At 41.5% G+C, this 12816-nt stretch overlaps 1 protein-coding gene across 1 annotated transcript in view; it reads left to right on the forward strand.

The window, feature by feature from the left end:
* KCNH5 (potassium voltage-gated channel subfamily H member 5) overlaps positions 1-12816 on the forward strand; it is a 227699-nt gene that overhangs the window by 22470 nt on the left and 192413 nt on the right. Inside the window, exons 3-4 of the mRNA XM_054027148.1 lie at positions 3858-3964; positions 8746-8874. Coding sequence (XP_053883123.1) covers positions 3858-3964; positions 8746-8874 — 236 coding nt within the window. The remainder of the gene's footprint in view (positions 1-3857; positions 3965-8745; positions 8875-12816) is intronic.

Below are 12816 nucleotides of genomic sequence, written 5' to 3' on the forward strand. Positions count from 1 at the left end.
CTTCAATGTTCTTGTTTTGTTGTTTCTTGCAGCATAAGTGTAAAATAAATCTCAGTTTACTGAAGCTCTGAAGGTTTGTCAATCAATAAAAGAAAAACTTCTTTTAAACTGCAGAGACATTGGTAGCCTTATTTCCTCTTTATCTTTAATTTTCATGGAGGTTGCTGTTGTGGGTTTCCATTCAAACTCAAAATGCCTGTGAATAGCAATTAAAAGTATGTTCATCCAAGTGTTGGGCAGCTTTTATTCTATCTTCCTTTTTTCTTGCAGTTCTTTAATTGTAGATCTGCGTAGAACAGTCTGCATTGATTTTTGGTCCTGAGGAAGAATAACCATGGGGGCTCAGATGTTCTGTTATGAAATTCAGTCTTTTAGGGTTTGTCTCTACTGCAGCTGGAAGGTGTGATTGCCCACCCAGGTAACTCCCCGCTAGCTCAGTTTGAGCTGGTGCGCTAAAAACAGCAGTGCGGACATGGCAGCATGTTTGGCAGCTCGGCCTAGCCACCTGAGTCCAAGCCTGCCTGGGCCACCACTGTGAGCCAAGCTCGGGCTGTGTTGCCCACACTGCTGTTTTTAGCACACTAGCTCAAGCTGGACTAGCATGAGTCTGTCTACCCACGCTGTGAATCACACTTCTCAGTCAGGTCAGCACACAGGTGTTTGGGAGCCTGGGGCAAAATCCCACAGTGCTGGCTTCTGTCCTACGGGGCTGGGCCCAGCTCCCTGCTTCGGGTGTTGTGACCTGGCTCACGGGCTTGCAGCACCACTTGGGCCTGCTTTGAGCAGGGGGTTGGACTAGATGACCTCCTGAGGTCCCTTCCAACCCTGATATTCTATTCTATATTCTACCATTCAGTTTGGACTGGTGGCCTCTCCATTGCAGAGGAGCTGCTGGGCCAAACCTGAATGGTGCTGCAATCTCACGCATTAATTTTTCTTGCGCCCTCCTTTCCCCCAGGTGGCCCTGCTCCCAGCTGCAGTGTAGACATACCCTTAGAAGTAAAGTCAATGGAGCGGTGCCCACTTATACCAGCCTCCTTTTGAAAAACTCCGGTGAAGAAGCTTAGGCAGTCTGTTCCATTGTCCTACAGTTCTTACAGCTAGGAAGCTTTTTCTGAGATTTAATCTAGATCTGCTATGCTGTAGTTTGAATCCATTGCCTCTTGTCCTGCCCTCTGAGACAAGAGAGGACAGCTTTTCTCCCATCTTTTTTTATGGCAGCCTTTTAAGTATCTGAAGACCACTATCATATCTCCCCCCTCCCCCCAATCGCCTCTTTTCCAAATTAAACATACCCAGTTCCCTCAGCCTTTGCTCATATGTCTCACATTCCATCCCTTTGATCATCTTTGTCTCTTGCCTCGGGATCCTTTCCAGTTTCTCTGCATCCTTTTTATACATTGGTGCCTAAGACTGGACACAGTACTCCAGCTGAGGCCTAACCAGCACTGAGTAGAGTGGTATTATCACCTCCCGTGACACGCATGCTATGCCTCTGTTAATGCAATCTAAAATTGCATTTGCTTTATTTGCAACAGCATCACATTGCTGACTCATGTTGAGGCTGTGATCCACCACAACTCCCAGATCCTTCTGAGCAGTGCTGCTGCCAAGTCAGTTTTCCCCCCGTTCTGTATTTGTGTGTTCGATTTTTCTTCCCGAAGTGTAGCACCTTACATGTGTCTTTGCTGAATGTCATTTTGTTGTCTATAGCCCAGTTCTTCAATTTATCGAGATCCCTCTGAATGTGAGCTCTATCCTCCAAAGTATTGGCAACCCCTACTAGCTTTGTGTCATCTGTACACTTGATCAGTATTCTCTCCATACTTACATCCAGGTCATTAATAAAGGTGTTAAACAACACTGGACCAAGAACAGATCCCTATGGGAACCCCCCAATTATGTATCCACTTAATGGTAGTTCCGTCGAATCCACATTTCTCCAGCTTACTTATCAGAATGTCATGTGGGACTGTGTCAAAAGCCTTGCTGAAGTCCAGGTATATTATGTCCATCATATTCCTCCTATCCACCAAATCAGTTACTCTGTCAAAGAAGGAAATCAAGCTGGTTTGGCATGATTTGTTCTTGGTAAATCCATGCTGGCCGCTAGTGATTACCCCTTCATCCTCTAGGTATTCACAAATTGAATGTTTATACATTGCCCTAGTAGCTTACTAGGTATCAAGGATTGGCTGACTGCTCTATAGTTCCCCGGCGCCTCCTTTTTCCCCTTTTCAAAGGTGGACGCTATGTTAGCCTCTCTCCAGTCTTCTGGGACCTCTCCTGTCATCCACAAGTTTGTAAATAGTATTGCCAGTGGTCCAAGATTTCTTCAGCTAATTCTTTCAGTACCCTTGTGTGCATAGCATCTGGCCCTGCTGATTTGAATCCATTCAAATTGGTCAGAAGATCTGATGTGTTCTTTACTTATCCCAATCTGCATCCCTTCCCCTTTATTATCTATGGTAACTTCACTAGTCATCTGGTCACATGTTAATTTTTGTGAGAAGACTGAAGCAAAATAGATATTGAGAAGCTCTGCCTTCCTATCATCTTCTGTTTCCAGCTCACCTTCTCCATTGAGCAGCGGACCCACACCATCCTTAAGTTTGCATTTATACCCGGTTAGTGGAGGGGAGGAGGAGGAATGTACAGATGCATTTTAGTACTTTTTCCAAACAATGTGATACAAAAATTAATTGAATAACATGAAATAAGTAAATATATTTGCATATTTCTTAAAAGAGTTGCATAATAGTCTAGCAGTTCGGTTTCTTACTTGTGCAATAAAAAGGCAATGCATACAGTTCTATTTTATTCCACAAGTTAGGCAAGTGAGGTAAATATAATGTGAGTAAACCTCAGAGGAGTTTAACGGAGTTTTGCGTATTTACATCAGCACAGAGAATTTGAACCAGGGATGCCCTTCCATTGAAATTCACCCTGCCAATATGAATGTCAGGTGCTGGCACTTATATAATTGATGTTGGGAATTCACTATTTGAAAGGTGTCATGTTGAACAGGGTAACTGGGAAATTGAGCCAGCAAGGCACTTAGGCACATCTCTAACTTGAAGCGTGTGAGTTGTCCCAGTGACTTCTTTCCCACTCACATGGGATAAATGCAAACTTGACTTGACTTCAATGGGACAATTCGTACTCTTAAAAGTTGTGCTGGATTGGGGAATTTATTTGCAAGAGAATTGCAGCCTTTATTTCTTGTTGGTGAAATCCTGTCTTGATTCATAATCAGACCTTTATAAGTAAACTCTGATTACCTGAATGTCTTGGGGTACCTCTGGATAATGTTAGAGAACGGAACTTTGGTCCCTGTCTGAATTTTGGATTCAGGGCATGGAAGCAAATTTTGTGTAACTCAACATTCTCATAACTGATGCTTGGATCATCAGGACTTATCAGTAGTGGATTCAATTCTGCCTCACAAGTCTAAGGGGTTCTAAGAGGATTTGAGAATTTGCATGGCTTTTGTTGAGTTTTCTTCTCCACTTTATCATTTTGTCACTGTAGCATTTTTACGTGTTGCCCCATTGGTAGTAATAGGACATGCTTTTGTATATTGTCAGCTCTTTTTTTTAACACTCTAGCCTTGAATGTATACCTAGAAAGTCACTTATATAAAACGTATAATGACAGCACATAAATCTTTCTTACAATAAATAAGCAGCCACAATTGTTTGCTTTATAGGTTTCATGGCAATCTTGGAATACCATAAATGTTGAAATGAGGTGTAAATCATAGTTACATTTCAGTGGATGACAATTACAGCATAGCCAATGTTTCTAAGTTGTTACTTGAGTGTGGAAAAAAACAGAAATGGATTTTTCTTTTCCAGTTTTATGTATGGGGAACTGACGGATAAGAAGACCATTGAAAAAGTCAGACAGACTTTTGACAACTATGAGTCAAACTGCTTTGAAATTCTTCTGTACAAGAAAAACAGTATGTATAACAGTATGTATGCAACTAGTGGTTATTAACAGTATATTTTTAAAATGAATAATTGAGCAATACCAATTTTTCTTTTAGCATTTGTGTGGGAGTTTGGGGCAAGGTTTTTAAAAGTGACTAGTGATTTTGGGTGCCTTAATATTTGAATGGGCAACTTGAGACCCCTTAAAAGGGTCTGGGTTTTAGCGGGTGGGTACTCCGCACTTTCTGAAAGTCTGGCCCCTTTAAAATGCCTCAGGTGAGGACCCCAGAAACCCATTTTTGAAACTTTTGGGGTATATGAAGGTGATCAAACTAGGTACATTGGTAGGAAGCACTGTGCGAGGTGCTCCATGCAGATCGGAGAATTCCCTCAATCATGAGCTGGAACACTCATGTCCCAGATGTCTATGGTCCTGTCACTTGTGCCTACTGATTTGATGGCTCTATGATGCGTAAAGATACCCATTAGGAACTTGGCTGAGACCACCAAACATAAGACCCAGTCAAGAATTAGTACAAGGTTATTAGAAGGCAGAGGACAATATAGTAACTCAACAATGTGACCAATTCTCTCCTTTAGCTGGCTGGCTTCTCCAGCAGGTTTCAAGAACTGGAGATGATTTTACTTCAGAGTCAGGTTGCCACCACATATTGCTATCCTAGTCTTTCTCTGTAGGTGTTTATGCTGCTTCTGTGCATTGTTCTTGTTCATCAACATTTAACATGATGCTGGACAAAATCTCTCAGTTGTGGATTGGCTGGCAAAGTTTACAGACTCTGTGTTTTTAACTTTTACAGTCCCTCTTTTTTTTTATACTCGGACTTAATCACTATTCAAAGAATGCTGCTGCCATGAGATCCTGGAAGCTTGACCCAGTAACTTGCATGTTCATTCGGTTGTGTGAGGCCAGGTTATATAGGCCCTAGCCTTATAAGCTGCTCTCCACAGGCAGACCCCTATGCCTGCATGGAGTAGCTTGCAGGATTGGGTCCATAGCTTTTCCTAGTGTACTTCAGTTGCAGAAAAAATGTGCACTATAGGAAAGGGCAAATCGTGTTCCAGGGCCTCATCCAATAGTTGTGCTATATATTAATACAAATACTTCTGTCTCTCATAACTATGAACAGAGGATTTAAGACCATGCTGCTCCCTGAGATTGTACCTGCTAAGACTTCCTGAAATTATACATGTGTTCTGCCCACCCCGAAGTATGTTAGCAAACTTTTCCATTAAAAGAAGCACAATTGAAGCTCTCACTTCCAGTATTGCTGCAGGTGTCTTGACATGTCCTGTGAATGACACCATTCTGGTCTTTGGCAAATGGTCATGTCTGTTCTTTTGCTTTTCCGCTGCTCTGCTCTTTTGTCCATGTACTCTGCCTGATTGCTCCCACATGTTAGGAAATTGTCCTGAGATGGGTTTGCCCTGCATTTCTCCACTGGAAAAGGCTTTTAGTGTTGCCACACCCTGTTTCCAGCTGGTAACAGAATGGATCCCTGGCAATCAACTCTCCCCTTTACTATAGGGTTATCTTATTAAAAATAAGCGGAAGTGGCAGCTCCTGGTTAACAGGTGTCAGTCTTTCATTAAATTCCTTTCCCTTTTATTTTTAAATAGAAAAGCTAAAAGCTTTCTCCTGATCTCTTTTCCATATCGGGCCAATAGCTTTTGCTTAGAGAATATCCCCTGCTTGAGTGGATTGCCTCTCAATAAATCCCTGAAACACAGCTTCCTCATTAAAACCTTCAGCTGTGCCCAGATTTCCAGCTCTTCTGTCTATAGTTTTTATAAGATATGCAGGATAGTGGAAGGATTTTGTAATAAGAAAATATCCAAGTACAGTCCATAGGGTCATTCTCTGTTCAGTCTTGGATCGGATCCCATCCGTAAATTCAATCTCTCTTGCTCTCTCTCCTCTTCCCCAAAAGCCAAGAATTAAGACTCCTTTTGGTACTAACACTTTAACTGGCCGACTTCTGTCTCAGCAAATGCGTTGTCCAGCACTTGGTTCTACCCAGTCGTAATCTGTACCTGGCTTCCTGCAGATTGGTAAAACGTGACCTCACTACAAAAGCACATGTTAAGGTTAACACTGTAGCGAAAAATAGGTAGTGTACGTTTCTTCTAGAACACCTGCAGGAAATACAGACTGTTACCAGATTGAGGGGTTTCAGTTTATTCCCACTGGTGGCCAGGTGTGTCACCAGCCTTCTGCTCTGAGTTCACTGCACTTTCATAGACCAAGCATGAGAACATCCAGTGTTCATTTCAACCCCCACTCTGTGCCTAGCAGTGCTGTGTGTTCTTGCTCATGAGTTGTGTAGGTTTTTCTCCTGAGAGACTCTTTTGGTAGCAACTGAGACTTGTTTGGCTTTTCCTTTGCCTCCAGCATTGTGAGAGGTATTATCCAGAGGCTGCTGCTTTCAGGCATTATCCTCAGGATTGCTGCCCTCAGGCACTTACTTAGCATTTTCAGCTTGCTGGTATGAGGACTGCCTGGTTTCCTTGTGATTATTAGAGTGACTTCTGCTTTTTAATTAGTTACTTGTCTAAAGAGCTGCACATTACAAACCTCTTAGAAGCCAGTGTTCAGGTCTGTAAATCTTGAGTTGGCCATTGGTAGTTGAAATAATGGAGCAGTCAGCACAATGTCCCTTGAATAAACCCTAAACCACAGGCCTTCCCTGTGCTTGTACCACTTACTGCTATTGTACTGGTTTAATCACAAACAGTTCAATGTAGCTACGGTGAATTACAGTTTTGACCTTGTCTACACTAGTCTTATGCTAAACCATTTTATTTGCAGTGCCCTCTGGGCACCTAAACTGCAGTTTCTGGTACAACTCCAGAAGCAATGCATGGTGGGAGATTTTGAAAGGCCAACGGTGCATTGTGTGGGTGGACTAGTTTGTGTCCATACTGGCACCAAAACAGTTCAGACTGAAAACAATTTTTAACCTGGGTGAAAGCATGTCTAATCCAAATGGCATTGTGCATTCTGCTAAGCCATCCTCCAGCATGAGGTCTGAAGATGCTCAAAAGAAGTGGATGCCCGTGAAGTAGCCGATGCTGCCCTGTTTTTGGCCCTTCAGTAGCCTCTGTGAGGAATGTTGAGACATTACGCTGCGGATCTATGGAACCACAGACCAGCTCTGCTGAATGAAAGTGAAATGTGGGCACAGAGGAAAGCTGAAGAATGTTGGAATGATGTTTTCCATTCTCGTAATCTCCGTCCACTTCTCCATATCAAGGGGCAGGACAAGATCAGAAATGAGGCTATTCAAAAGCTGAACCAGCCACTGTCTCCATCCGCACTGGTTCAGTTTCAATGGCTTTCTTGGCCTGGACATATTAGACTAAAAGACCAACCAGTTTCAAAGTGTGTGTACCAAGGAATGCTGCTACTTGGCCGACAAGCCCATGTTTGCCAAAAGCTTCAGTGGTGTGACAAGATTGTCAGGGATGGATATAAACTGAATATACAATCACACCACCTTAAGCACCCCGCCAGAGATTAATCCGTGTGACAATTTGCAAAGAGGCCATGTCCTATGCTGATGATACTAAGCCATTTGGAGCACCTCTGTGTATGGATGTGAGGTGTTATAAGCTTGCTATGGGGAGCAAATGACTCTCAGGATGGCCCATGTTTTCTAGTGTAGGTGAGGCTTCACTGACATGCCATTCATACAAGTGAACTGTGTATCTCTAAACAAACTGTGCAGGGTCCCAAATCAATAAGAGTAAAATCTACCCCCCTGCAGCAGATCAGCATGAAGCAATAGAACTGAAGTGGTGCACAATCCTTGTGGTGGCTGACTACACAGGGGTGAATTTGACCCTATAGAGAACAGGACACTTGCCGGTTTACTGGTACATCATGCAGGAGAATTAAGCATATTACATTCCTGCTGTGTGCATATATATCTGCTATCCTAACCCCTCCAGCATTTTAGGTGCTTTGTTGATTGTTTGCTTAACCAAAGGGCCAGGATTGTAAAATGGTTTTGCCTTTAGTTCAAATACTAAGAGGAAGATATATTGGTGGGTATATCGTCTATTGGTTAGAACAGCAGAGAGACTGGGAGTCAGACCTCTTGAGCTCTATATTCAGCTGTGTGTGTGTGTTGGGGGAGGGTATGGTCTGGTGATTAGCCCAGAAAACAGGGAGGCAGGATGGCTGAGCTCATCTCTCAAGCGTTCTTTTTTACGTGTGGAAGAGTGTCAAATCGGGGACATGGCACATTTGACAGAATCATCCTAATTTACAGAGAAATTAAAAAATGTTTTTAAAAAAATCTAAAGCTTGTTTTTTAAAGATGACCAGCAAAGAAAAAACGTAGGTGTCTTTGCCATTTTGTTTTGATTCTCTGTGATGGAGTAACATGGATCATCAAGGTTTTCCTCTCGCCTTGTTTGTTACTTTAGAAATATCAGAAAGTTTTTCATACCCTGAGGATGAGACCCGACCAGACTCCAAAGGGGGTGAAGAATGATAGGGAGAGACCAGGCTAAAGGGGGAATAGTAAAACAGTGTTATGGCAAAAATTGTTTGGGGTTCTTCCTTTGGTTACTTGGGGTAGTTAATTGGATTGCTAGCATTTTCTCATTTTAATGTGCGTGTGAATATATTATAGACCCAAACAAACATGGCAAAAGTACAGCTATCTAGAAATGGTTTTCAGATAAATGCATATAATACAGCATTTAAACCATGAAATGCCCCGTGTAGGAGTTGTGGAAAGCTGGTGTTCTATCACATGCCCTGGTTTCTTTCTCTCTTCTCCAGGAACCCCAGTTTGGTTCTACATGCAAATCGCACCTATAAGAAACGAACATGAAAAAGTGGTTTTATTCCTGTGCACTTTTAAAGATATCACTTTGTTCAAACAACCAATTGAAGATGATTCAACAAAAGGTAATTTTTAAAATAAATTATTATTAATGTTAAAATACACATATTCAAGTTGAACCTCAGAGCAGAAGCAAACAATGAATGTGAAGTGTTTCTTGGCTTCAGGAAATACTTAGCAATGTGTAAGAGTTCGGACATCATTCTGCTACGTTTGTGGTATAGAACTCTAAGATCAAGCACTATGTATGTAACATTAATTAACAACATGCTGCAACTGTCCCTAGACTGGGTATATCTTTTTTTTTGGTATGGTTTCACTGATTGTTTCAGCACAGCTAGATTTTGCTTAGATTAGAAACTAGTATCACTTTGAGACCCTGTTAGCCACTTTTAATTATTTGTTAAGCTTTACTGTTTTAGGAGATTGAAAATTAAATGTCTTTTTCCCTAAAGAGATTATAATTTTCCATTTAGTAAACACTTTTCCCCCCGTTGGTGATGAGATACTGATATCTTTTTTCTGTTGAAGGTGAAATTACAATGAAATGGCCCATTTTGCTTGTTCCTTGTTTGCCAGCAATGATATCAGCATAGCCCTGGTTGTTGGGTTTATTTGTTAACAGCTGCTGCAGATGGTGTTCATTTGGATGTGCAGTGGCCTATTCAAATAAACACCCAGGGCCAGATCCTCAGCCTTGTCCAAGGACAGCTGCTGGGGAAGGGTGAAAAAGACCTGTTTATACCGTCTCTCTCGATCCTGAGGCATATTCTGTGCTTCATGGCTGCTGTATGCTAAGTTTATATGTGTGTTGTTTTTCTAATTATACTTAGTGCACACTTGGTTAAGGGAAATAATATCCTGTTGCATGCACATCCAAGATTTGCTTTGCATTTGCTTATCGTTTATTTATTCCTCACCTCCCCCCCCACCGCCCCCAACTTGGCAAAGTCTGTGTTCCTCATGGAGAACTATGAACACCCAAAGCTTCAAAGAGAAACTCGGTGTCTTCCAAGTGCAAAAAAACAGGGTCTGAACGATTTTCGTACAGTGTGGAAAACATCTGATTATCCATGCTTGGGTAACTCAAAAGTTACTGAATATATTTGTCAAGCTGTCTGGAGAGGCTTACGAGCATGCATGCCAACCTCAGGGCAGACTGTCCAGGAACAGGACACAAACCCCAAACTGGCTGTATGTTCTATCACTAGATTTCACCAACCAAGTAACAAGTGTGAACTCCTCAGACACTATAACAGCCTTAACATGGAGTCCTAGACAGTCCCCTCGGGCACACTGATCTATCTTGCCACCCAGGCAAGCCTGCCTTTGTGATAGATGGTCCCTTACATCAAAAATCACCACAATGTTCAGGTTACTCCCAGTCCTAAAGGACCAGTCACTTTCCCCAGGTCATTTGTACCTTAGATTTCTCATCAAAGACCATGCTTGTAGCCAGTCCTGTATTAAACTAACTAAAAGTTTATTAACCAGGAAAAAGAAATGAGAGAGTTATTTACAAGGTTAAAACAGGTAAACATATACACCAAATGAGTTACAGTCTTAGGTATCAAAAGATAATAGAGGTTGCTGTAATATACAAGCTCTTTGTGTCCTTGAGGGCTAAACCAGGCTAAGCTGCTTAGGGAATCTCTTTCTTATGCTTAGAAATTTTGCCCTCTCCACATTCCAAGCAGCATAGCGATAACAGTTTTTCTTGACATAGATTTTTATCCCCTTCCCCCAGGTCTCAAGCTGATGGGATGAGGATTTGTGCACATCTCCATTTCATGGATGTTTTGGGGGGGACGGGGACCAACAAAGTCTTTTGTCCAATGATGTTCCACCATGGCTTGTCTGATGCCCATAGGCCTTCTTTTGTTGGGCAGGAGATGACACCTCTTGTGGTATTTCTCTGTAGCAGGGTGGTTGGTCCACCTCCGCAGTATGTGTTTATAGGGGAAAATGTTAAGAAGCTGTGAAAATTCTCTTTATTGCTGCTGTCTGAAAGGGGAGGGTATCATTATTTTCAAATGCCAATTGTTACATTTAAGCACCATTCCATAGTATTGCCCTATAGCAGGCTGAGACTTTAACCGGCAAGTTTGAAAGGCGCTTGCTCCTGTAAAGCCCATTTTCCGGGCATGGGGGCATATTGTCTTCTGCTTTCACATGAGCAGACTGATCAACACGGCTGAAGTCTAACAGCACTCGATCAGAGTACTTTGGGTAAAATATCCAATACAAGCCTGTTAACCCCACATCATTGGCCTGATTTTCCTCTCACTTACGCTGGTGTAAATCAGGAGGAACTCCCTATGTTTGTTCATCTCTCTCTGAAAATATTAAATTATAAATGTTGGCATCAGTACGTGGAAGAAAACCCCCCAGCACTGTTGCATTACCTTTTGTATCTCAATTGAATGAGTCTGTATTGCCCCACTGCATTGGAATTACAGCACTACTTTGTCAGATGTAGTGCTATAGGATATGCATAATTCATTTTTCTTGCAGATAACATCGCTGTATGCGCCCAGGCTCGCAGAGCACTTTAGTTTTGAATTATGGGCTTGATAGATATATAAATTACAATTTACTGGGAAATTTAGAAGCATTTATGAAAAGCACTATGGTAAAATACTGCTTTAAAGTACTAGAATCTGTCATTGAAAGGGCTCATTTTTTAAAAGACTTCTTTGTTTTGAGAGTCTACCAGAGCTATGACGTACATAATACATAAGTAAAACATATGCCCAATGTAACTATGAATGGTGTATTTGAGTTACTGTCTATTATTTAAGATGTCTATTTCATTTAAGATGAAAAATTCAACAGCAATAAAATATCAATGCCATTATGTACTAATCCTGCCATACCAATGTATTCTGCAGTATCGGCAAGTACATTGCCATATCCTAGAGCTATAATAGATCTCACTCCAGCAAAGCACAAGCAAATAGTGTTTAAAATAATAACAATTAGACAGTGACTCAGGGGATAGGTGCTAGGATATGGAACTTTTCCCTTCAAGGTCATCAGTGTGGCCCAGAGTGATGGGTTGCCAAAAAGCATTTCCTTGGATTTGATGGCTTCAGTCCAGTTTCTAGTGGGCAAATGTCCACATCACAAAAATCATCATTGCAGCTGGCACCACTATTGGCAGTCTGAGCATGGATGGAGGCTTAGCCGTTATCTGACTCCTACAAGTGATTCCTCTAGGCCTGAATTTTGCACACAAGTTTGCATTGCTGCTGCCAGTCCTATTGATAAACAGAGGGCTTAAGTTTTCAGGGCTGTCTACTAGTTCACTACTAAATTCACTTAAAAAAAATCTGAAAATGCCACTTAAAGGAATGTTCCCGATCAAAGTCTGCATGCTCCATACACAACCCAAAACCACATGAACAGTCTATAAATCTCTTGCAGTTAATGTTTAATGAGAGAATAATCCCATGGAAAGAAAATCTAACCCACTGAGAAAATAAAAATTGAAGTAAAAGAGTAACATTGTTTGTTTTAAATGGATACATTCTCTACAGACAAAACCAATAGCTCCTAAGCAATATATGAAATGGTGAATATAGTTTTGGGTATCCAGGTTTCTAATGCTTTTTTTTTTTTTTTACTTGCAGCTCAGGTCAAATAGCTGCATTTATTATTAAACTTAAATCTAAAAATTCACGTTGGTGGCAGAGTCATGAAACTTGTTAAGAAAAAATGAACAGTAAGATAAATATGGAATGTTCTGCATTTGAATGTGTTTCCACAATATGGAATCACAGTTAAGCTAGAGGAAAGGCTGAAAACAAATACAATATGAAAATACATAGCTCTTATGTAGCACTTTTCACCAGTAGATCTCAAAGCACTTTGCAAAGGAGAGCAGTATCATTATCCCCATTTTACAGACGGGGAAACCGAGGCACAGAGCGGTAAAGTGACTTGCCTAACCTCATCCAGTGATTACGCACCCATTTTGAGCTGACCAGTGGCTGAATGTGAGTGCA

Source organism: Malaclemys terrapin, chromosome 4, assembly GCF_027887155.1.
Source record: "Malaclemys terrapin pileata isolate rMalTer1 chromosome 4, rMalTer1.hap1, whole genome shotgun sequence".
NCBI lineage: Eukaryota > Metazoa > Chordata > Testudines > Emydidae > Malaclemys > Malaclemys terrapin.